General features: G+C 44.8%; 1 protein-coding gene across 1 annotated transcript; it reads left to right on the top strand.

Moving 5' to 3' along the window:
• The first annotated feature begins 912 nt into the window (after positions 1-912).
• Positions 913-26,350, top strand: LOC137278151 (uncharacterized). The gene is made up of 12 exons (XM_067810325.1): positions 913-1,246; positions 2,332-2,491; positions 17,664-17,834; positions 18,521-18,612; positions 18,767-18,990; positions 19,913-20,166; positions 20,660-20,882; positions 21,190-21,279; positions 22,184-22,392; positions 23,368-23,568; positions 24,042-24,216; positions 25,788-26,350. The coding sequence occupies exons 1-12, from the start codon at positions 957-959 to the stop codon at positions 25,901-25,903; spliced, it is 2,205 nt and encodes a 734-aa protein (XP_067666426.1). The 5' UTR covers positions 913-956; the 3' UTR covers positions 25,904-26,350.
• The last annotated feature ends 676 nt before the right edge of the window (positions 26,351-27,026 follow it).

Genomic DNA, 27,026 nt, shown 5'->3' with positions numbered 1-27,026 from the left:
TTTGTGTGCATAATGAGCACTTTAAACGACATGTTAGAACATGCAGTGAAGCAACTGATTCAGCATTCCTTGAATGAAATGAAACCTTGTCAAAAACAGAGGAAAAAGGGTGTTGACATACACCAGCACTATAATCGATTGAAACGCCTAAACACAACATGCCTACTGCATGTGGAAAACAGACCTGGGCGGTAGGGTAGCCTAGTGGTTAAAACGTTACCTCGTCACGACCGGGGTTCGACTCACCACATTGGACATTATGGGAAACCCATGTCTGGTGTCCCGTAACATGATATTGCTGGAATATTGGTAATAGCACCTTCAAGCCAAACCCACTCATTTACTCACTTGATACACTGCAATTTAACGGTCCAGCGTTACACAGATGAAATTTCCATTACACACCAAGCCTTATTTAAAACGAAAGCTCCCACGGCAAGACTGTTCTTTAGAAGAACCAAAACACCCCAGTACTACCATGGCTATTAAGGCCTCCAGTGATACTCCCATCGAATAGTTATTTAATGCTCTTGGACAACGTCTGCTATCTCGTCAGCAGCAGCCACAGAACCTCCAACAGTTGACCATCACTGCAGTAAGTGTGGGTGAACATGCAGCAAGCCACAGAAGTGATTTGGTCCATGGTGCTACCGTTCCAGATTGTTCAACACTGGTATGGGTGCTATTGAGAACTGGTGACCCTCACCTTCCCAATCAAGTGTTTCATGAGTTCCATGATGAACCACAATGACGTGTGGCAAATTTGAACAATTTCCATGTGCGATGAGATGGAAATTCGGTTCTTGAAATAAGGAAACGTTACATGAATATTATTTCAATCTTATCTTGGACGCGAGCCAGATGATACATTCCCAGACTTTTCATAACTGCCTTGAGATATCACGTGATTAAATCGTCCGTTGACACACTTCCAGGAACGGCTATTCACATTCACGATGGAACGTTTCGCCTCTGTAATCCTTCTGTCATCTCTGATATGTATTACGTCATCAGACATCCCCTTCCGTAACGCCTCTCTACCCTGGCAGGTGCGTGTCGAGGATGTGGTGGGGAGACTGACCATCCAGGAGATTCAGGCTCAGCTGGCCAGTGGTCAGGGAGCTACCCCACCTATCAGTAGATTAGGTATTGGGGAATACTCTTGGTGGACAAACTGTGGCCGGGGTGATGTTGGTCAGAACGCTACGGCTTTCCCCCAGGCAATTGGCATTGGAGCGTCGTTTGAGTGAGTTTCTGTATTCTACCTGTTGATAATCATGTATTGTCAGATTGGTTTTAGTGTTTAATGTACGAACGTTTGTGTTGTACATGTGTTGTGTAGTACTGAAGCGTCGATTCAGTGTAATTGTGAGAAACTGAACTCGTGCTGTTGTCGTGACGAGCGAACACTTTAACCACAAGGATATAAGGTCGATTATCTGGTTGTTTAACGCCGCAGTCAGCAATATTCCAGCTATAAGGCGGCTGTCTGTCAATAATCGAGTCTGGACCAGGCAATCCATTGATCAACATAATGAGCATCGATGAACGCAATTGGGAAATTACACGTGAAATCAGTCAGCTAGCCTTACCACCCGATCATGTTGGTTGCCTCTCACGATAACCACGAGTTGCTAAAGACCCTTACAAACCCGAATTTTACCGGGCCGTGAGAGTAGCATTATTGGAGCAATGTCTGAGCAATGTCGTTGTGCGATTAGGGTTAACAATAAGGTCTGTCGCAGTGAAAACATATGGTACGGAATTTGGAATTTCACTTCAAGCAAAATGGTAAATCGAATAAAGTGAAGTTAAGATTAAGAATCCTCACAAATTTACCTTGCCAATTGAACACTCCCATTTCAGAATTTAATTCAAATTAGGATAAAAGGTCATAGTTTCCAATCACTTCATTTGTTTATATTACAAGGTGTATGTACTTTAAATGAGACACCGAAAACAAGCAGAGCTGGTTAACGCTCATCACGTGCGGCACGTGCATTTGTTTTGCTGTTCCAACTACTGCGATTACACCCTTGTAATACAAGCCAATTAGTTGAACATCTTTTATCCTAAGTAGAATAAAAATCTGAGACTCACATTTTCAATCGACAAGGTAAGTTTATGAGGATTTTCAATCTTAATTTCACTTTATATACTTTACGTTTTTGTTTAAAGTGAAATTCATGGGTACGTTTTCACTGCAGACTATAATAACAACATGATTCTTTGTTTTGTCGTAAAGATTGATGAGATACATCGGTGACATTTTGCTGTAGAATTTTCATCAGATGTCCGTCACATTTCTGCATTTCTGTCCCAACCCTCCAGCAAGGACCTGATCTACCGAGTGGCGGAGGCTAGCAGTACAGAGGTTCGAGCCTACTACAACCACTTCGTGAAGATAGGGTCCATGGGCATCCACCAGGCTCTCAGCTGCTGGAATCCCAACATGGATCTCTACAGAGACCCTCGCTGGGGCAGAGGGCCGGTGCGTAATGATGATAGTAACAACGGAAATGATGAGGATGATGATGATGATGTTTGTGATATGGTCGTGATGGTGCTGATATTGTGACGAAGCACACGTCCAATGGTCTCAAGATTTGAATGTGGATGCGTTTTGACGAAATTGTTTTTCGTCTTATAAACAACACGCTTCAGGGATTTCTATACATCTTATCATGCAATAACTGTACTTAACAGTGCATGCGAGACAATATTACTTCAGTCATTTCAAAGACTATATATCTGTGAAGATCCGGGTAAGAATTGGTCTTAAGCAACCCAAGTAGTATAGGGAATGGGGGTTCTGGACCACTTTCAAGAAATGTCTCTACAACACCTTATTTACTAAATAAGACGTTGGTGGGCCCCTTAGCTCTTGCTACTATTACCCCTACTACAAAAAAGTTGGCGGTAATTACTGTGCCTTGGTAGGAGGTAACACTGTGCCGTACGGTACGATTAATAATTCTTCTCTTACAAACCCCCTACCCGGCCCACCCCTCAAGTAGTACAAGTTAGGTTCGTCGGCTTTCATATCCACTTTATCTATGTTGTAAGTTTTGACTGACCATATAGGATCGGTGGCTCGCTTACGGCTATCACCCTCGTGTTCCCCCGGCTGGTATAGATACCTCACTAGGGCCCTATCTGGTATCTGTTTCTCCTTCCCACGCAATGGAGCGGCCGACTCTGCAACTATTGATTTTAGTTTGATAGCGTCTGCCGGTTTCTTACCGGTGAGACGGGTGACTTCATGGTTGATTGCCGACACCACCTTGGGTAACCTCGTGACCCATTCAGTCGATCGTTTTCCAGGGGTGACCATCTCCCTAGCATACTGATAGCCGAACAAGCGCTCAGCTAAAGTCCTATTAAATCTCTCAACTATGGCTTGGCTGCGATGGGCTCCGGCCGTGCCACGCCTGACCTTTGTATCGTGTTTGGCTAGCAGTTGTGACACGGCACCCATGAACTCCCGTCCGGGGTCAACTTGCAGCTCTGTTGGCCACGTCAGTGGGCTGCGTTTGTATATGCATTCAAATCCTCTGGCTACCTGGGCCGAATCTTTCGTGGTCAAGGGTTCGGCTTCCTTGTAACGACTGGCTACATCCACTACGGTTAAGGCATACTTGTACCTCTTATCGTGGGGTAGGAACAGTAGGTCTGCCTGGTGAATGCTATTAGGTATGTTAATACCGAACCTCCTTCTAGGCACGTAGCGTGGTGCCGGTAAATAGATCTGCCACAGGGCTTGTTTTTCAAGCCACGCTTTGGCTTCCTCCGTGGGTACTCGCGCTAGTTTAGCTAGCTTATCTACTGCGTTAGCTCCTTTCCAGTACCCACGCGGGCTGTAGTAAATAGCCTCAAATTTTTTCATGTCCATACGCGTATGTGTTTATCCCATCAATAGCTATCCAACGTTTCGTGTCCATAGGCGACAGGGACGTCTTGTTTATAGTCAGTCCGTATATCTTATGCCCATCACTTCTAAGTGTGTTCATTTTATGTCTAAAGGTACGGGTCTTGAACAGGGCTTCCTTGAATCTGGCGTGTTTGATGTGTTGTTTCACCACATACTTCTTAACCCCCTTAGCCTTCCGGATCTCACTATTGTCGGCTTTCAGTATGGAGTACATCTTAGGTCTCAAACCTATGTACTCGGCTATGGGCGTGCCAGCACACTCGTCCTTCATCTTACCTAGGACCTTTTTATTTACCGTACTGTGTAGGGTATGGGTCTTAGGGTAGTCGCTGGTGTCGTATAAATCGAGGTGTTTTTTCATGTCCTCGTACACGTCCTCGGTTCGAATCTCCATCAGCAGGGAATCCGTGTCAGTGTACAGTACTTCACACCTGTCGCCGTACTGTTTCTTGAGCTCGTTGTAGTAAAAGTCGTACATCAGGTGTTTGGATAAATCGAGGATGCTCATCCCCACGTAAACAGGCCGGTTGAATTTTATGTGGCTTTTCTTCATGTGTATGGCAACCAGGTTGTCTGTAAATATTTTATTACGGTTGAATGCCGGACTGGCTATCAATTTCCTGAGCTTGTCTTCCTCACTAGATCTAACCAGCTTCACGGTCACGCGTTTCCTCAGGTTCTCCATAGTCTTACCAAACACCGAGTTGTTCATGAGCTTGTAGAGATTTTTCTCAAAATCACTGGTGGCTTTTTGTCGTAGGTCTGTGTTCATTCTGATGTAGGGCTCCATCCATGGGCTCTGGTCGAACATGAGCACCCTGTGTATTTTGGTCAGCCTCATACCCAACGACAGGTACAGCTGTAGGTTGCGATAGTGAACGATGTACTTGGTCTTATTCATTAAGTTAGGCACGAGTTTTTCAACGTCTGTCACACGACCACCTGACAAGTTATGTTGGTACTCAGACATCCAGTCTGTGTTAACCCTCATACGTTCGGGTGCAAGGGGATAGCTGTTGTGCGATGTGTGTAATTCCTTGGGATACTCTAAGTCAACTTCGAGGATATACCCTTTGTTCGAATCTGGTGCAACCTCCATAACATCAACGTGGGGTACCCATTCGAATCCCCCTGTAGGTAGATACTGACTCATGGCCCAGCCGTACAGGTTGTTTGCGTCGAGGTAGAGAATGTGATTGGTTGGTTTGTTAGGATCGTAACCTTTCACGTATTGATTATTTGCTTTCGCGTATCGTTTGGATGCCATGGAAATCCCACCTCGCAAGCCTTTCTCAATGAATAGGTGCATGTCGTAATCTGTTAGCAATTCCAAATTAACTCCGGTCTTTTTAAGCAAGGCGTCCCACGACAGACCTGGGCTGGTGTAATACCATGCGGGGTCGAGTTTATACTGCTTTAAACACGTCCGCCTAAACGTTTCAAACACGTCGGCTAACAGCAGTACATCTGTCCTCAAGTACAGGTCGTGACAATCACCCAGGTTCTTACAACCCAGTTTATTCCATACGTTAGTCGCGTGCGAGTAATCATCTCGTGAGACGGACGTCTCATTCAGCTTGCTATAAAAGCAGTCAATAGGGGGTAGTCTGGTCTCGGTGAACTTGAACCAACTATCCATGTACTCATAGGGGTACACACCCTTCCTCATAAGCAGGGGTCTAGTCTCGGCGTCTGTGTATCGATCGGTGATAGGGAAGGTATTGTTGGCCTTGACCAGACTGTCGAGTGATGATAGGAGGAACTGAAACGAGTCAATGAACCTAAGTCCGTTTAAGCTGAAGGAGATGTATCTCTCCATATTGTTGGGGATGCACGTTATATTACCATCGATTTTCGCGATGGCCTGCATGATCAAGTGTGAGTCGTACCCTCTCAAGTTGTGAAAGACAACGGGGATGTTTATTGTCCTAGGGTTGATTTTAAGCTTGAGGTTGCACGCGCTGTGAGCGGCGCCTCTATACTTACCAGTTATGTGGCAGTGATCTCTCACCGAATCACCGTTAAGTGGTGAGTCGCACACGTGACAGTTAGTGCTACTAGCGTGAGCTAGCCTGTCGACTCGGGTCATACGCATGGGAGCGATTCTATACAATGCATTCCTAATAATTTTTTCTTCCTCCTGCAAATACTTTAGAAACCTTTCAGCCGCGTCAGGGCCCCTATACACTACCGGAGCTTTCGTTTCCCCGTCACAACGGACGACAATGTATCCAAACGAACAGGCTTTATGCTCTTGTGTCTTGTGGGTGAAGCTCTCACCACTAGGGGGTGTGGGGGATTCCCCCACAACTAAGGCTTCGAAGTCGGCGTATATGATATAAGGCACAGACATTTGGTTCTTGTGGTTACTGAATTTTAGGATATTTTCACCTTCCTTAGGCATGTCGACTCGTATGGCCGTCTGCCCCACACCTTGACAATCATCCCGGTGGGATTCTAATAAATCAGCTCGGGTGAAGCCATGTAGGCATCGTTCACAGAAGTGGGTCTTTTCTCTGTGTGCCGATTGGTCATACAACAGCCTGCTAAAGTGTTTTATCCACGTGTAGTGATACTTATCACCTCGCTGGATCATGAATATATTGATAACTTGGCAATCCTTCACCGGGCTGACCCTGTGTACTATTGTTGTGTTACCTTCGTGCCCAAAGACATTTATAGCCAGATTATTCTGTTTTTCTACTTTAGTGATCTGGGATATGGGGGTGGGTTCATCTATACCATCCCAGTTGAGCCCATCGTCTTGGGGATAGCTAGAAAGCCTATCTGAATGAGTGTCAGCTGGAAATAAGGCTGACCTGATAGCTAACCTCAGGCAATCGTTTCCTCTATTCTTAACGTTTACTATGGCATGTTTGTTCCTATAGTAGGGAGGCAAGGCTAGGTATGACCCGCCTCTGAACGGCACGTAGTTAGCTATGTCTAGATGGACATTATCGATTTTATCTACAGCCCACCCAGACCCCAAGTGTGTGTAGCGTTCTAGGTATTCTCGTATCTGCTGAAAACTGGTATCGATTGATGCGTCAATGGTCTCTGCATGTGTGACGACCTCTTGTTTACCTCGGAAGTAAGGCTGAACATACTCAGTGGTACTCCCAACCTGCTTATCGAGCGACATTTTCACTGTGATCTGAAACTTGATACTTCCTAGGTTATTTAGTTCCTGGTTGACCTTATCAGCTATCAGAGGCTTGATATCTGTAATGTCTATGTTTCTATCAACGCGCATGCGCCAACCTCTCAAATAATTGCCTACGGCGTGCTCAGTGCGCACGAACTGTAGGTCAATAGCTCTATTCTGTCGTAATAATTCTAAAAGCTGTGGTTTCCTCATACGGGAATACCCGCCTAAACCCAAATCGTGTGCCTCGGCTTTCAATTGTTTTACAGTGGGACGTGCTACGGGGGCATGTGATAACAATGCGGTTAACCCGGCTCTCCCCAGGTTTGAATAACCCGTGTGTCCAAGCTGTTTTGCTTGAGCTTTTAATTGTTTTACCGTAGGAGGGGCTTCTAAACCTAGTAATCTCAACAATGCTGACTTCCGCATTCGAGAATACCCGATGACACCTCTCTGTTTTGCGACCCTCTTCAGCTCGCGTACAGTAGACATAGTGTTTACACCTAAGAGAACTAATGTCTAATTGGTTCACAGTAACCTTATTAAAAAAATATTTCAATCCAGAAGAGGCCAAACTCGGGCAGCCGGGTCCAATTCTAGTAATTCTGTCAAATCGTCCCACGTACCTGGTAAAATATATAGTGTGGCTGTTTCAATCCAGCACTCGCCTTGGTTATAGTATTCACTTAGACTTGAAAAACGTTCTATATGGTATTGAGTCGCGATATCCCGCTCCCATTCGAAGGGACGAGTATACTTAAAACCCTCTTTAATCCATACCACGTCCAATATTATCTTAAATCTGAAGCTTCCCCATAAGGCCAGTTCATATTTGAATATGTTTTTAACTAGAGATGCGATCACACTTTCCGCAGACATAGCTATACGTAGGTGTGTATAATCTCTAATTGGATTTTATCTTGAGCAGTCGCCTACGTTCTTTTATGTAGCCTTTTTTATTCTCGTAGATGAGTTGATGTCTGACTACGTTCGCTCCGTGAGCTTTACATAGACAGTAGTGCAGTTTAACCCCGATACCACACACAGAACACGTGTAGTTAGGACTTCCCATATGGAAACAACAGAACCCCTGATTCCTGCATTTCCTACCACAGGCCTCGGTCTTCCCCATAAGTATGTATTCGCATCGGTATGGAGCGGGTCTCATGTTTACTTATATAGGTATTTTAGTTTAATTGCTTCGCAACCAACGCAGTAGCTGCTATACCCAACACTATGAAGACCAGTTCACGATTCATTTGCCCCTTGGATGGTGTGTAGTACTGAGCGAGTGTTGGTTTATTAAGCGGTTCCAATCGTTTACCAGTTAGTAGGTAGTATTCTTTCATTGCTTCATCGACATCGTTGAATGTTTGAACGGCATGGTTTTCACGCGTGAGTTGTTCGTTAATAAAATCGATCCTCTGGAGACGTTTTTTAGCGTACTTGGCCTGTGCTCTTTGTAATTTCTCAGTAGCGAGATCGTGCCGCTTCCTTTCTTCCTGTATTGCGTGATCATCTCGTAGTTTCGAGAAGAGGAAATTACTCCCGGAAAATGCCAGGACATTCACTAACGCCCCACCGGCCATCATAGCTATCGTGGCCATCCCTATATTTATTTCATTATATTATCAGGTATTATTCCTTGTTTTACTAGGATGTCTTTTGTGGCCATCGCCATACCAAGGTTCATTATGAGCATACCCATATCCTGCAGGTTGAAATCTAGCTTGATAGTTGGTTGTTTAAGCACCATTTTAGTCAACCGAGCGTACCCTACAGCTAGACTGGCGACCACTGTGGCGTGGTATGCGTCGTTGACGAACGTTTTCCCCTCAGACATTATGTATATGATATAAAAATATTTAAATTATAACATGATATGCGGGTCTACCGTGGGGGTGGGGGGCTCACTGTTGGGTGGTGGCTCACTGTGGGAGGGTACCCCCACGTATAACCACGAGATAGCCAAGGCAGCAGTTACGCCTACAGCCAACAACAGTCGGGTTGGGTTGGTCACTTTATGTTGGTTACACCACCGTTTTTTACCGGCAGCTACTCTCTTAGGATTCTTCTGTCTGGTTACTGTTGAAGGGGTTTCCACCGTCACTGTTGGGGGTGGGGTCTCCTCCATCACCTCGGGACTCACTGTTGGGGGTACCCCCACTGGGGTTTCCTGTGCAGCATCCATCTATACTATTATTATTATTCTTTCTCTCAAATTGACAATGCTTTGCCGTGATAATCGCCGCCGTCACTGGAGCCAACAACATACCATATTTGTGGTACAGCTCGCAGCTGATAGAGCTCACGGCGTGTTCGATAAAAGGGTCTTTATCTAGGTCCTCCCACAGGTAAAGTCGGCGCTCTGGTGGAATGGGAAGGAAGTATGACACAATACCGGTGTATATCTGGGTCATAGCCGATCCTATTGTCTTTGTCATTTCTGCCCCGAGCCGGGACTCGTATCTAGCGTACAGCTTATCGATTTCTTCGGCTGACATTTTGTGAATTTTATCTGGAGTGTAGTCTCCAAAGTAATGTTTGGCTTTGCCGCCAACAGCCAACGCCACCAGTTTCTCTCGCTTGTCATCAGTGGGTGTGGGGGATTCCCCCAACTGTTCGAGCAATTCCTCACACTCCATCTTATAATATAACAAGTAAGATTTAGTTTTAACTATATAATACCCGATGCAGACAAAACACAGAGAAATACTTCAAATATCATAGCTATATGCTTAGCTTTGCTTAGCTTTGCTTAGCTTTGCTTAGCTTTGCTTAGCTTTGCTTAGCTTTGCTTAGCTTTGCTTAGCTTTAGCATACTATATATGCTACTGGTTGGTCGGTTTTTAGTACGAGCTTAGCGTGTTTAGTTTCAGCGAGCTGTTTCTTCACCCGTTCCCGTTCTAATTTACTCATCACATCGTTCTCTCTCAAACACTCCTCGAACGAATCCCTGTCCTTGCAGTGAAATAAGGCCACCCATCGCGTCTGCTCCCTGAGGTCTTTCAACACCGAGTTGAACTTCTGCGTTAGCACCCAGACGCTGTGATTTGCATGCCGGCCGGAGAAGGCCAGGTACGATAGCATGTCTCTCTTTTTTGTTATCTTGCGATTAGCGCTGCAGTCGTCCAGTATGAACAGCGTCGGTTCCCCTTTAAATTTCTCGTGAAGAGCTTTTAACCAGTCCTGCAGGCGTGTCCCAGGGTCGATTTTGTGTACGTCCGGGTCCGTCATCACCCAAGGTCGCGCGTACGTTTTATTCATGCTCAGAGTAGGGCACATGATAACGATGTTATCGAACACATCCTTATAGTAACCCTCCAACATATCCAACACGAAAACGGTCTTCCCACAGCCAGTCTGCCCGCATATGATAGCGCAGTGTGGGTCAGAGGGGAGGTGGGGCAGTTTATTGTTGGGGGCTGTGGGGGGGTACCCCCCACTAGTAGATGGCTTGCACGAATCTCCCATTGTCTATATTAAGTTGCGCGTCCATAATAACGTACAGATATAATTTCAACTTACCAGCGGTTTGAGCCTTCTTAGTAATCTGGATGGTTATCCCTTCGCTGCCGTTATCTATACGGCGTCCGCTACCGTGCAGTTTATCATCATCCGTGGATCGCATGTCCAACCATAGGGCGTACTTGGTGGTCAGGTATTCACCGATCTGCACGGAGCCGAGGTCCAGGTCCTTTGTTATGTAATCCCCCACTGGTAGCTTTTTTATCTCATCCCACTGCTGGTGTGGTCTCATACCATGACTGAACAGCTGGTTTGGCACGCCCTCGATGGTCACTTCCACCTTTTCAATCTCGGGGTTGAAAAACTTCTCGCTGTCCCTCCGGAATGGATCGTAATCCTCCACGGGGACGACCAGGATACCTTTCATCGATCGCGCCGGCACGTTCAGGTTGATATTCCACACAGTGTCACTCTTATCTCGCACGACTGATCTATGCCTCAGTACGCGATCGTACAGGATGGCCATCTTCCCAGAGTACTGACTTCGAACCTGCCTGGCCAGCTCCGGGCTAGTGACCATGTCGAACTCCAGAGAGATGTTGTCTATGGCATAACTAGCCTCATCACCGTTCGGCGTACGCACTACTTTGCTATAGTCGTTAAACGTGAGCTCGTATTCGAGCCTATCACCCAGCGTGGCCTGGTAAAACGGCGCGTGTCCCGTGAGCAACTCAAAGTCTAGCGGCACGCAGAATCGATTCCCGTATGCTAGAGCGATGGCTTTTTCACCGTCCGATAGCTTGTCTTGCTGGTCTTGCGTGAAGACATACCCTATGCGCGCCCGGGTTGATTTGCTGATACCCTGGTACACATCATTGACTCGTTCTCTCTCGCTTTTCCAGAGATCCTTGTAGCAGTGAAACACGTCGCTGTCGTCGATGCTCAGCACCTCGTTACCGCTGATCTTGACGGTCGTTTTCTTGATGATGGCTCGCCCCACGTTCCGCACTAGCTCGCGTTTGTCGTTGTCGGAGGTCAACGTGATCTTGAACGCCAGTCGAACAGTGCCTGGTACAATGAGGTCATTCTCACCAAGGTTTGGAAATCTAACCAGCAGAGTTTGATTCTGGTCTATCTTGCTGGGATTGTTGGTGATGGTCACCGACTGACGCACGGCTCTGGCTCCTAATGGTTCTCTCAATCTTCTGAAAGGATCTAATTTTCTGCCGTACATTGTTATATATAAATAAAATATATTTTAATACTAAATAATGGATGAAGACATACCTATGAATGAGATGTGGGACGATAGTGCCCAGGCATCCGATGTGCAGGAGACCTCATTTACTAGTTCGCCATTGAGCCAAGAACTTTTGGAAACAACGGTAAATGATTATTACGAAAGTTTAAGAAGAGATAAAAACTACGTTGAACCACAGGGTCGAGACTATAATAATTTTTTGATTGATAAAAAGGGTGTTCTACGCCTTAAGTCTAACAAAAAGATTGACATCTTTAACACGCGCACTAAAGAACCACTGGCCTTGTCAACTCTAGCCAGACGCTATGGTGTCAAATTTATCCGTGAAGATCTAAACATGCATAATTACGGTGGTGCAATACCTAAGGTCGTTGTTGAAGATCTGCAAGCTACCAGATCCCACCTCACCACTAGAGATGAAATGACACCACAGCGTGCTACAGAAGCCTCGGACAGCATAGAAAAACTGTTGAGCACCTACTGGGACAAACCGTTACCGGGGTTTGACTTTCTGGTAAGGGAACTGCGCGGCTTAGACGAAGCCGTGAAACGCGTGCGTGGAGAACTCGTGAACAACATGGGGAAACTGAACGAAATCGACGAGCACATCGCTAGGGAAAAAACCAAACTCAACGAAACTGAAAACGATGATATGAAGCGTCGTATCAATGAACGACTACGTGATTTAGAAGACGAGAGACGTACACGATTGGAATCCGCTTCCTCGAATCGTGAACAGCTTCGATCACAGATCAGTCGCATTCGGGAAACAATCGATAGAATACTGAACGAGGATACAACTTTAGCCAACAGGATTCGGATATTGTTCCGGGAGCAAGGGATCACCATCGCCAGCATTCTGACTGCATTGGGTTTCATCATATCAACCCTGGTGGTGTCACTAACGGGGGGAACCCCCACACCTACCGGCGGGGGAACTCCCACAGGCGGTGGTGTTAAAGACTGGATAAAAAAACTCGGGGAAGGCCTAGCTAAACTGGCTGGTAAAGCCGCCGAAGCCCTTCCCGGCATCCTGGGTAGCATCGTCTCGTGGTTGTTGAGCGCTCTGTCTAAAACTGCCATGTGGCTCAGTCAAAACCTGTGGGCAGCCATCGTCGCCGTGGCGGGTCTGGTGTACGTAGCGGCTAAAAAATCTTTAACCAAATAAGTCCCAAAGCTACCCCACCAACCACCAGGGCCGTTTTACTATCAATATGCTGCTGAGCCTGAATATGAGAGTGTGTGGGGGGTACCTCCACATGAACTTTAGACTCCGGGGGTGACGTCACTATACCCGTTTCAAGTGGTGGGATGTGTGGGATATAGGTGGTGTTAATATCAGGGTTGATACCCAACTTTTGATCCTTCTCAGTTGCATATCACTCGGAGCCATGTACAGCCCCACACCGAACACGTAATTGACTTTCGATCTGGCGTATTCTAACACGTTTTGGTAGCGTTCGATGGCCCGCGGGAGATCAACTGGAGAATTGATAGCATCCTCAACGTTGGAAACGAACTGTTTCTGAGCGTCGTAAGCAGTTCCCTTACCGAGGATGTTGGAACGCGTCATAGACTGCGCACCCAACAGCGCCCACACGTACGTTCGAATCGAGTCGTTCAACCTGACTACCCCGGCACGAGTGAATCCTTTCGACTTGTCCAACATAAACATTTTCCACCCGTCTGCGGTTGACTGCTCCACTTTCTGGATTGTGAAAGCAACACCACCTTCAAAGTCCATACGATCATCCCTCCATTCATTACTCGATAAAGCAAAGTCCTGCCTAAGTATACCTCGTTTCATTAAATCATCACTTGCATCTTTCACTGGTTTCGGTCCATATTTGGTAGGTTTAGGAACAATATCATCTAATGCATGGAAAAAATTCTCAGTACTAAACATTTTTCGTTTCATAAAGTTTGTTAGTAAATCTTTCTTAAATGCTTTTACTGAGAGCCCATCGCTGTAAGGAATACCCAACCCGTGGTTCAGCCCCGGCAAACGCCAATCCGTCTTAGGGTTTATTTCGAATTCATTGCAAATACGTTCGTAGACCCGTCTATCATACGGGTTGTTTGTTGCGTCCCACGCTTTGTCCTGTGGGAGGGGGGCGCTGATCTCTTTAAGGATACGTCTGACCTGGTAGTACACGTGGAACTTGAACACAGACTGACTCAGCGGTCCACGTCGAGTGTCGGTCAATGTCACACCACACCCTGTTGTAGCGCACCACACAGCAAAGTTTAATTGATTCTGCCAGAACTGCATAGGGTTGTTGAACCAAGCGTGGACTGCCTTGATGTTAGTCACCGAAAGCTTATACTTATCGAACACATCTAAAAGCTGGGCATTGAAATACAACTCAGGAGCAACCACGATCTTCATCGGGGAGAAATCTACGTCCAGTTTAGGGTAAAACAACATTTTAAAACTCTTATATAATGAGTGTATATACTCTAACATGTACATAACACTTCCAGGAATAACGAGCGGTGAGGCTGTTCAGCTGACGCACGCGATCGATAACACGTCAGGTCAACTCGAAGTCGCACTCTGCGATATCACCTACCTACCGCAATGGACTAACATCAATATCAGCAACAATAAGCTGTTCGTCAGTGGAACTCGCAGCCAGATAACTGACGGCTACTACAGCGTGTGCTCTCTAAACGACGAGGTCTTCAAACCCCTTGGAGCCGAACTCAAGATGAACGACTCAAACGGCACAGTGGTGTTAATCAACAACGGAAGAAACCCCTTGAGGCTAGGCCGACCATTAGCGAGGATACTCGGTATGTCTCCTGATGAGATAAAACCAACAACAACCGTCACAGGCACGAAGTTACCCGACCTAGTACCGTACCGAGAGCTGTACATTCATCTCAGTCAGGTGAGCACAACGGACAACATTCAAGGAGGTCACCCTTCCACTATACTGAGAGCAGTGCCGGTGAAAACTGAGAAATACAACGACGGTAGAACCGAGTCGTTTTCACCACGGCAGTATAAAAAAATTAACCCAGGGCAACATACCTGAGCTGACAATATCGGTGTTAGATATAAATCATAATCCTGTAAATATAGGATACCTCAGCTTAACGCTTCATGTAAAATGACCAGCGCACAAGGACCCGGAGTTAAAAAATGCGTCAATATCGGGATCTCCGACCTCGGAGACACGCGCGGTTTCGACGCTCCCGGAGTAGATGGTACATCGTACGCCTTGCAACTGAAAAACAACATTTACAAACGCGTTGAAATCCCCTCCAGTGGAGCCCTAAGTGATATGATAGATACCACAAGAGCAACAGTAAACACTAAGTACTCCCTTGTCAACACCGGTGATAATAACTGGATAATATACCCATCGTTCGGGGGTAAACTGTTCGACTTAGACGATGTTGAGAGCACTACCGTCGCCCGAAACAAGCCATATATGCTCGTCTTCACCGAAGATGACAAGTGGGTGTTGTTACCCGATAACGACGACTGGTTTCTCAATATTAGACTCGTCTCTCCCTACGTGTTCACGGATAACAAAGACAACCACCTAAACAAAGTCGTGAACAATGGAACCATACTCGTGGCTTACGTCCCAACTCAGAGACGTAGCATAGTCATCAGCCCACTCGACACTATGGCAGCTCATATGCTATCGAGTAAACCGACCATACAAAACGTGAAATTGCAGTTGGTGTCTGAATTCGAAGGCGTGGTCAGTATACTAGAGAGTCTACCGGCAAACTCAACACTGATCATCAAAGTCTACCTAGGGGAACCATCGGGGAATAATATCGAGATCGTGAAGGGGATCAAACTCGGGTGGGTGAAACGACACCAGTATCAAGTTTGCAATGTTTACGTGCGGGTGGGTACCGACTCCAACACCAGTCTGCAGGGGGTCAACGTGATCGTGGAAAACAAGATATCACTAACCAATATCTTCCTGCCTGCCAACATACACTTCATGGGTATGAAGTTCACCCCTGAATTATTATCAAAAAACCAGTTGGAAATTATATCGTAATAATATAATAATGACCAGTCATCGACCCAACACCACGCTTAACGACCTAGGAGATACAGAGGGATTCGATCAGCCTGGTGAGGAAGATGAATTATACGTCCTACACTTCAAAGACAACGTGTACAGACTGGTGCCGTTATCAGATTTAAAAGAGCCTAAATGGCTGATCAACTTAACACTCGCCTCACCTTATATCACAATAGATACAGATACAAAATTTGTCACTAAGATTAGGAACAACGGTATCTGGACCGGGGATTTCATTCCGGAGAGGATATTCATAGCAACTACTGAGACCGAAAAAAGTAGTTTAAGGCCTGGAGAAGACAATAAATTAGCATTTATCAATTATACTCCTAACATAAGTCTTGATACATTCTCCCCTTTCACACTCATCATAGAAGTCTTCTTTGTATTTTTAGGTAATGAAAACACCTCAAGAGTACACCAAATTTTACCCGGGGTGTCAATACACTGGTTTGACGAACACACAAACAAATATTGTCGTATTGTTATACAACGGGATACCCACGGGGGTCCTATAAACCGCTTAATAAATCTCAGTGGGGTTTTTATTACAACAGGAAAGTATATTAGCCTCTCACCTATTACCCTGACTACTCGTATAGAACTTGTAGACTTTAAATACATTGGAAGAGTATTAACTGAAACCCAATTAAAATATCTTTCATAATATATATTATAGGATGGGTCTGTACCCAGTCGTAGAGGAAGTAGCGAAGACGTTGGAAACTGTAGATGGGTTCCGCTTGAGGCAGTTATGTGATGTGAAACGTCAACTAGAACAAGACCGTGACACGCGGAAAGCACTATGTAAGAAGTACAATAGAGCTTTCAATATCGTGGACGGGGCTGACACTGCCCTTATGGCAACCAGCACGGGACTAGGGGCTGCAGGTGTTGGGTTGTTAACCACCATCGTGGCTGCACCTATAGTGCTAGGTTTTGAAATAACAGCTGGGATAGCGGGGGTGTTAGGGTTGGCGCTTAAGTTGGTATCACGCAGACTGCATCGTAAGGCATTGAAACACGACGAGATCAGGGTTCTGGCCGAAGCAAAACTGAACACAGTTAGTGAGCGTATTTCCACGGCACTCTCTGATAGTAAGATCTCAGAAGAGGAGTTTCGTTCAATCCTCTCTGAACTCAAAAAATATAACGGAATGAAACAAGATATTCGATCCAAGTCTCGTAAGTCTGCTATCAGCGAGGACGAGAAAAAAAGTACATAGCACAGGGGATACAAAAAGCCCAACAAGCCTTTATTATGAACACCAAAGAGATCGTAGGCGGTTCACGTTAAACTGCTTCATTGATATAAACGTGTATTGATCGTACCGTACGTCACAGTGTTACCTCCTACCAAGGCACAGTAATTACCGCCAACTTTTTTGTAGTAGGGGTAATAGTAGCAAGAGCTAAGGGGCCCACCAACGTCTTATTTAGTAAATAAGGTGTTGTAGAGACATTTCTTGAAAGTGGTCCAGAACCCCCATTCCCTATACTACTACCCATGCTTGTCGTAAAAGATGATAGTGTGATCAGGGTCTCTGACACATGTCATCAAATCCCGGTTGCGTAGATTGATGCTCAAGCTGGTGATCACTGGATTGTCTGCTCCTGACTCGAAGTTACCAAGACCGTCATATAGCTGGGATATTGCAGGGTGTGGCGTAAAACTAAACTCACTCATTCACAAACAAAACAAATAAAACAAACAAATACCAAGAGTATAGCTACGTTCACCCAATCTGCATTCTAGAGATGAGCAAGCATTGTGTCTTTACAAACGAACGTGAATTTAAGGAGACGCTAAGTGAAGACCCCTACCATGCTGGGGAGATGGGATACCACCACGTGAAGGGTCTCCATGGTAGCCACCCACGCTATGTGAGAACTGCTTCCGCCTGTAAACACTTCGACGTGTCCGCAGGCCCAGAAGACTGGCCCGTCAGTAGACACGACTTTGATGCAAAGGTGTGGTCGGTTTACTTAATCTCATTCCATTCCAGAAATGTATATGTTGTAGACGCCTCTGATGGAAAAACAGTCGTCGTCTTGTACGCAACGACATTAATCTTTCTTTGTACTTGTGTATATCATATGCTGCATCATCCCAGCACTTGCAGTCTAAAGCAGGTTCAGTTTTACCTATTTTGATTTTCATAATGATGCTTTTTAGATAGACATTCACTGAATCGGATGTCATCTATTTTGTACATGAAATGAGATGAGGGGGCGGATTTTGTACAGTCACATTCCACATTACTCCCCTCTCCTATTCATAAATTAGGAATGGTCTCTAATAAATGCACTTCACGTCTGAAATTGAAATGAGGTAGGATAACATGCATGCAAGTGTGCGTGAGTGTGCCTGTTTGTGCAAGACTGGATCTGTGACAGAATTCTAGTGTAAGTCCTCTGAAATATCCTTCCACACAATGTAACAAAGATACCACTGTTGGATAAATTATACCGACAGAGAACTGACCAGTTCTTGCTTTAGTTCCTTAATGCCAAGTTCAAGGCCACGTGACAAAAAGTTCCATGTTGTAACATTTTTTGGGCGAAAACCCTTCCAACAGCTTGATGACCAAGGTTGACAACGTTTCTGCATGAGCCACAAGTGACTGATGAGATGGTTACTTAGGAGTTCCATCTAGGTTTCAGAACGGGATTGGAGAAGTTACTTCCTACCTCCCTTCCGGAAATGCGCAGAAGCTGGATCATTCGGCCTCCACTGCGCATATAACCTGTAAGAGCAAAACCTTATTGAATCTGACTGCTAATTCTATGTCATATATGTTTAGACAGTTAACAATTCTCTCAAAGCACATTCATCCGTGTAGCAGGAAATGGCCATACTCCCAGCAATTTACAGAATATCTAGACATTTTCTCTTCTCACAGCATCAACGGTATCCCCGCCTGCGCCAACAAGAAGCTGCTGACTGACATACTGAGAGGGGAGTGGAACTTCACCGGCTACGTAGCTTCAGATGCTGGGGCTCTTCTCACCAGTATCAACGTTCAGCACTACTTCAACAACACCGTCGACGCAGCTGCAGGCTGTCTGAACGCCGGATGTGGCCTGGAGGTGCAGGGCGGTGACACAAGGGTCTATAACTCCATCAGTAAGTAGCAGCATGGGATGGTAAATACCGCTATTATTTCTCTTTGAAGAGAATATACTGCAGCGTTGTTGGTACCTTGGGTTCGAATTTCGGTAACGTAAACTCAGTCTTTCCAACATTCAGCAGACATGGCATGATATGAATAAAATACCTTTCAAATCGGCGGGAAATCCACCTCACTCAACTATGATATGTGGTATTGTGATATCAAACAAAGTGAGTGAGTGAGTTAAGTATGACGACGCAGTATTCCAGCTATATAGCAGCGGTCAGTAAAAAGTCGAATCTGGACCGGAAAACCAGTGGTCAATATGATGAGTATCTTCAAAGCAAGTCATCAATTGATACACTGAAGACGAGATCAAAAGGAGTGACTGCGTTAGAGAATTTGGTTTTACGCCTCATTTGGTAATATTCTGGCAAGATCACGGCGGGGCACACCAGAAATGTATTTCACACATTTTGCCCACACATTCTCACATTTTATGGAGAATCGGACCCGGGTCTTCAGTGTGAAGAGCGAACGCTTTAACCACCAGGCTACCCCACCGCCCCAGCTGAAAAACAATGAAAACATGATTACAGTCGGTAAAGGTAATAGTCATTATCGAAACACGGCATGTTGATATACTGGACAAAAATAGTTAGGAATATATGTAAATTTTCAAAGTATAAATAATGATTTATTTATTCATTGACAGACAAATATCAATCCTAAAAATGTCAATATCCCGAACATATTTTGTCTGGTGAACATGATAACAAGAACGTTGTTCAAGCACACTGACGGGATGTATGTCACCATATACTATAGCTGCTCATGATGTCAATCACTGGATCTTCGGACCGACGTCGAAATGCTGAAATATTGTTGAATGTGGAAATAAACAAAATATTGGAGTACCTTTGTAATTACTCACAGTTGATGCTATACACCAGAACAAGGTCAGCGAGACGTTGGTCAGGGAAAACATGAAACGTCTGCTCTACACCAGACTTAGACTTGGAGAGTTCGACCCACCGGAAATGAACCCTTACAACTACCTTGACACTGATGACGTCGTGTTGAGCTCCACACACCGACAGTTGGCTGTAGAGGCAGCGGCCAAGACATTTGTTCTTCTGAAAAATACCAATACTTTTCTACCTATCAAGACACTTTACACCCACGTCGCAGTGAGTTGCATACTGACTACTCGAAAGAGTTTAGGGTATTGCTGCAGGAACCAGTTTAGGGTTTTGTTGAAGACCAGGTTTAGGACTATACTAAAACGACGGGATTATCTACAAAAAACGGGTTTATGATATGCCACAGGAACGAGTTTATTATCGTGGTGAAGGAAAGATTTTGCAAGACTGATCAAGATTATGGTCATACTACAGGAAGGAGATCACAACTATGTTACAGGAAAACGCTATGACTATTATTCTACAGAAACGAGTTTGTGATCATCCTACAGGAACTAGTTTATGATTAAAGTGTCGGACAGATACGCATCAAAGTTTTCAAGAGCATTCTAATATGAAGTTTTAAGAGTTTCAAAATATATAATTCAGAATCATCAATTCAACGCTTTGAATGAAGAGGTGTGAGAATCTGCTTATTGCTCAGCAGTATAATGGAGAATGACTTTAGTGTTCAATACAAAGTCTCAGGATTCTTTTCCAGGTAGTAGGCCCTATGGCAAATGACAGCCAGCAGGTGTTTGGTGACTACGCCCCGAGTCCTGACCCCCGTTACATCAGCTCCCCTCTGTCCGGACTGGTCAGACTGGGCACCATGGCCACCCACGCTGCAGGCTGTTCCAGCACCTTCTGCACGGACTACAGGAAGGGGGACGTGGTAAAGGCGCTGCAAGGAGCTGACGTGGTGTTCGTGTGCCTAGGAACAGGTGTGAAATTCGCAGCAACTTATGTCATGTGTAAAGGGCACAACTCTCCAGTTTCCTCCTTTGTTCTTTCGAGTTGGACCAGTTACAACTTGTGTTTGTTCTCAACGGTTAACGAATGGTTGTCGTAACATGCGAGGATCGGGAGGTCAGATATGTGATCCTGTAACGACGTCGCTATCAGTCACTGGATTGTCTGCTCCAGACTAAAATACTTTCACGACACCGTGACGAAACTGTCATATTAATGAGTGCGACTTCAGAACAACTGTGTCAGTGATCTAAAGTGACAATAGGGTATATCCTACAGGTCCAGCTATAGAGTCTGAAGGGCATGACCGACACAACATTTCTCTGCCGGGACAGCAACTGCAGCTTTTACAGGACGTCGTCAACAACAGTGAGATATCATCTACATTACCTACAGCACCTGCGCCATCTACGCATCAACATCACATACAACACCTAGAACAGCAAATACTGTTGCTAGTGGACTGGTCATACGTTCTTCACGTCCATTTCCAGTGACGAAAACATCGATATCAGCATTAACCTCTGCACCAACTTGTCTCACAGTGACATTTACCTTTTCATCTAAGTCAACATCGACACCATGACCACCATGTACATATCTGTTCATAGTCTTCAGCTACATTTACATGGTCATCTTACCTGAGAAGATCTGGATTAGAACAGAGAAGATCTGGATTAGAACAGATCTTCTGTCACCCACGCTTGTCGTAAGAGGCGACTAACGGTATCGGGGGGTCATGGTCGCATCAGTTGGTTGACACACGTCAGCGTTCTTCAGTTGCGAAGATCGATGCTGTTGATCTCTGGGTTGTCTTGTATGGAATCCGCATTGTTTACAGATCTCCGCCACATGGCTGGAATATTGCTGCGTGTGGCGTAAAACTAAAGTGACTCATTCACATGTTCGTCTACTATCCTCCGTATCAAAGTGTACCTCTCACTGGTCTTGACCTGAACCGTCATCTTCAACAGCATCGATCCCGATTCGTGAACGTCGGTCAGGATATGGTCTGGCTTGCACTAACTACAATGCATCTTTACATTGTATTCAGAACCACGATCATCGTAGGTAATAAACTGTGTAAATATGTATCAAAATAATGAAAATACCGAATCTCGCGAAATAAATGTATTCGTCTTCAAGGATTTCACTTACAGGATTCTGCAAAAACACATTTATAATAATAACTGTAACTGATTTATGCAGGAACAAGTGTACTGGGCATCAGTCTCATATAACTCGTTAATCATAACTCGTTATCATGTTACAGCCGATAAGCCGGTCGTCCTTCTCCTCTTTAATGGCGGACCTGTTGAGATTGGATGGGCGGTGGCGAACCCACGTGTTGTTGCCATAATAGAATGTTTTTATCCGGCTCAGGCTGCGGGCGACGCTATCTTTGCCTCTCTGACAAACACGGGGGTTGGCTCAGTCCCTGCAGCCAGACTGCCCTACACGTGGCCAAGCAGTGACACACAGGTAAAGTGCATGGAGAATACAGCATCGTTTTAGTCACTTAGACGAATTCATTAATAACTTTAAGATATTAATTACAAATTGAAATTTGATTTTCGTATAGAACCGCCACCGTAGAGCCCTTGATGAGTTTTGGATCATAAATGATGCGACTGGTAGTAGAAATAGTAGTGATGGTAGCAGCAGCAGCAGCAGCAGCAGTAGCAGTAGTAGTAGTAGTAGTAGTAGTAGTAGTAGTAGTACCAGTAGTAGTAGTAGTAGTACCAGTAGTAGCAGTAGTAGCAGCAGTGGTGATAGCAGTAGCGGCAACAGCAAGATAAAGTAGTAGCAGTAGTAGTGAGTGAGTGAGATTAGTTTTACGCTGCACTCAGCAATATTCCAGTCATTTGGCGGCTGTCTGTAAATAATCGAGTCTGGACCAGACAATCCAGTGACCAACAGCATGCTCATCGATCTGCGAAGACCAATTCTAACTCGGATCTTCACTGGTCTACCAGATAGATACTAGAAGGGACACGCAGCTGCATACTGCTGTTGTAGAACAAACATCGTCATGCTACTGCAATGACTGGGTACACGGTATGATCTTCTAATCCTGCCGGGTACCCAGATCCCGTTAGTCTCCACTTACGACAAACATACACGCCTTTTACGGCAAGCATGAGTTGCTTGGGGCTAGTGTACCCCGTACCTTCACGAGTGAGTGAGTGAGTGAGTGAGTGAGTGAGTGAGTGAGTTAGTGAGTGAGTTGAGTTGAGGTGAGGTGAGGTGAGGTGAGTGAGTGAATGAGTGAGCGACTTCAGTTTTCCGCCGCACTCAACAACATTCTAGCTGTATGGCGGCGGTCTGTCGTTTCGGACTGTAGATGTTACATTTGATATTTCAAATCCAAACAATGATTCCCAGATGAATATGTTTAATTGGTATCAGTCAACGCTTGGCCATGTTGTTATTTAGCAAACGAATGTTATCTTGCAGATTCCTCCGATGGTGAACTATTCCATGGCTGGTCGGACATACTGGTTCTTCGATGGAGAGCCTGCCTTTCCCTACGGCTACGGCTTGTCGTACACCACGTTCAGATATGATGACTTTACCTGCGACATCACCGTCATGGCTGGGGAGGGGCTGTGGTGTAGTGTCACCGTCTACAACACGGGGTCGTATGACGCTGATGAGGTTAGTGGGTATACACTATACACAGACCAGGTTCTGTCCTAAAATAATCTTTCTGGCTGAATATATTCTAAATAGGGGAGCTCAGAGCTACAGAATAACCGTGTCGCAATGAACGGAAGGTCACACGATTTGGTGGTGCAAACGTAATTATCTGGTCAGATATCTTCCACACTGACCGTAAAAACCTGATGCTTTTGCAGGTACAATGCGGTGCCAGCTTATGCAAAAGAAACAACGTGGGGTCAAACCCAAATGATATATTTGCAAATGTTCTTCACCGCATAGTTGCTCGGCCCTTTCCGTGACCCACTGACGGAATCACCCGAAATGTCGCAAAGGGTAACCAATGAACCGTGATACAAGTGATATCGTATTTACGATCTTCGCATTTGAGATAGCTATAGTGAATAATCTATGTTTAAAAGTTAAGAATATCTAAAAATCAAGTGCGTGGTATTCCTTTTCCCTTCCAGGTGTCTCAGGTGTATATGTCATGGCAAAATTCTTCACTTCCGGTTCCCAGGATTCAGTTGGTTGGTTTTACCAGGAGATTCATTATTTCAAACGGGTCGGTAGTCAATGAATTTACAGTGGATCCCCGCAGCATGGCCGTGTGGACCGATAACGATGAATGGGTGGTTCTCCCAGGTATGTCATCGTGTTTTGCTCTGTGGATCAGCAGTAGTAGTACTTGCAGTACGTAGTGGTGGTGGTTGTTCTAATGTGGTAGCGTTAGTGATATTAGTAGTTATAGTATTAGTGCTAGTAGTAGTGTAGCAGCAGTAGTAGTAGTAGTAGTAGTAGTAGTAGTAGCAGCAGCAGTAACAGTAGTAGTAGTACTTGTAGTACGTAGTGGGGGTGGTGGTTGTTGTAATGGTAGCAGTGGGAGCGTTAGTGTTATTAGTAGTTATAGTATTAGTGCTAGTAGTAGTAGTAGCAGCAGTAGTAGTAGTAGCAGCAGCAGTAACAGTAGTAGTAGTAGCAGTAGTAGTAGTACGTAGTGGGGGTGGTGGTTGTTGTAATGGTAGCAGTGGGAGCGTTAGTGTTATTAGTAGTTATAGTATTAGTGCTAGTAGTAGTAGTAGCAGCAGCAGTAGCAGTAGTAGTAGTAGTAGCAGCAGCAGCAGTAGTAGCAGTAGTAGCAGCAGTAGTAGTAGTAGCAGCAGTAGTAGTAGTAGCAGCAGTAGTAGTAGTAGCAGTAGTAGCAGCAGCAGCAGCAGTAGTAGTAACAGTAGCAGCAGCAGCAGCAGCAGCAGGAGTAGTCGTAGTCGTAGTCGTAGTCAAATACACAAAAAGTAAATATTCAGTAAATAAATCAGCATCGTATTTAGCAATCTAAAGTTTGCAAAAGTCTCATATGTTTTTCACACAATATTTCTCCAAGAGTTAAAGAAATGCTACTTACACAATATGAGCCACGGATGTCAAAGTGTCATGGTGTATGACGAGAGTCCTTCCATATGTTGTCTATCGTCCACATTAACTGTCTGCCTATGTAACCTGCTGGTGACACTGTCACAGGTCTAAATAAAAGAATATATACTGTACTATCAGGTTTTGTCTAGGCAAGTGATATGCCACGGTTTTTAACATGATTTGGTTTGTTCAGCAATTTTCCATCTATATGGCGGACAAAACATGGAATACAGTGGGTAGTCATTCTCCATTTGGTTTAAAGCAAAAGGTTTAAGCATTCGGCCGTCACGCCGAAGATACGGTTTCGATTCCCCACATGGCTACACTGTGTGAAGCACATTACTGTCCCCAGCCGTGAAATTGCTGGAACAATGGTGAAGCGGTGTTACCCCATGCTCGAACAATCCCTTTCATTATAGCAAAATACAAAAGCGATATCTCCTTCTGTCCTTTTATGTAGATTCGCACGCACTTCAAATACTTCCACCAGGTGCAAATATTGGTTTTGTCACTTGGTTATTTTGGTGTTTATGTTCAACACTTGGAATTACATACCACAGCTAACCATGTATTCCAAGGACCGTAGGGTAGCGTTGATCTTTTTCAATTTCCTCCTGGAGTCAAATTGTAAATCCCAGTTCGAGTGTCCCAGGCCTTGATATATACATGCATTTTGCTAAAACGCGGCGTAAAAGCTAACACACCTTTACATACCATTAAAGTCTTCTTACAGATGACTATATTTGATTGTGACCTTGACCTTGACCTTGACCTAGTACATGTTTATTGTCTCCCCTTTTCAGGTATGATGGACGTCTATGTTGGAGGTCAGCAGCCCAATCAACAGATGTCTGTCGGATCTAACGTGGAACACAGACAGTTTCAAATTATAGGAACTAAAATATTAGGAAGATATTAAAACACTTGTGCACATTGTATCATAGTATTTTTCACATATAACTAGAGTGTTATAACGTCTGATATTTGTGATTTGGTGATTTCAGCAATTCTCTATTCTGATTCGCCAGTTGAAGTCAATGACGTCATATTCATGACACACTCATATGGGTACATTTCAGAAATCGATGTTAGGCTTCTCTGGCTGAATCAATAGTGTGATGGAGTATATACACTGTATATACGGAAGTGTTTTTCAGCGATTTTAAGTCCATTCAATTTTCGACACAAAAATGTTCTTATAAACAGCAACAAAATGTGTGACGTGTATTGAATCGTATTGACATTTTTTCGAGACAGAAATCAGATTTCAAATCTTTAAAAAAATAAATGTCACCATTATCTTGATAAATGCAGTGATTTAGCAATCAATAAAACTCTATTTGTCGCTCAGCAGCAAAGACTTCCAGGCAAGTCGAGAGTGCTTTATCGCCAGCGTGTCTCTGAGTTGATCATTAGCCATGTTTGGAGCCTCCTAAGCAGGAGAGTGCATGGTGATGGCTGATAGTAAACTGGGAACGTGGTCTGTAACGACACTAGAAGCATCTGTTGTGTCAGAAGGGAAGTGTCTCTCATGGGACAGAAAGCTCTTATCATCTCCAACAGAAGCCATGACGGGCTGAGTCATTACGTCCTCTTAATGAACGCTTTCACTGTGCCTGGATTTAGAGTGTTTGGGGGTCAAATAAACATTTATGTCCAGTACTGCGTTGGAGAAATAAATATGCAGCCACATAATAGCGGTGTTATCACCAGTTGGGTTTACACCGTCTTTTTCCGGGAGATTCCACCTAGTGGCTTCACAGACTGTACCCATGTCGGGAATCGAACACGGGTCTTCGGTGTCACGAGCGAACGCTTTATGGCTCCCCACCGCCCCTTGAAGGATGGAACTAGTAATGATGAAATAACTGTGTAGATGTTCACTATGATGTTGGTGCTGATAATGTTGATTATATTGACGATGACGAAGACGATGTTGATGACGACGACGACGACGACGACGATGATGATGATGATGATGACGATCGCCTTAATGTAGTGCGATATTAACGATATCAAAAAAGTTCAACAGTGAAAAGAAT

This window comes from Haliotis asinina, chromosome 1, assembly GCF_037392515.1.
Source record: "Haliotis asinina isolate JCU_RB_2024 chromosome 1, JCU_Hal_asi_v2, whole genome shotgun sequence".
Taxonomy (NCBI): domain Eukaryota; kingdom Metazoa; phylum Mollusca; class Gastropoda; order Lepetellida; family Haliotidae; genus Haliotis; species Haliotis asinina.
The sequence above is the reverse complement of the archived record's forward strand: the minus strand, read 5'-3'. Positions and strand labels throughout refer to the sequence as shown.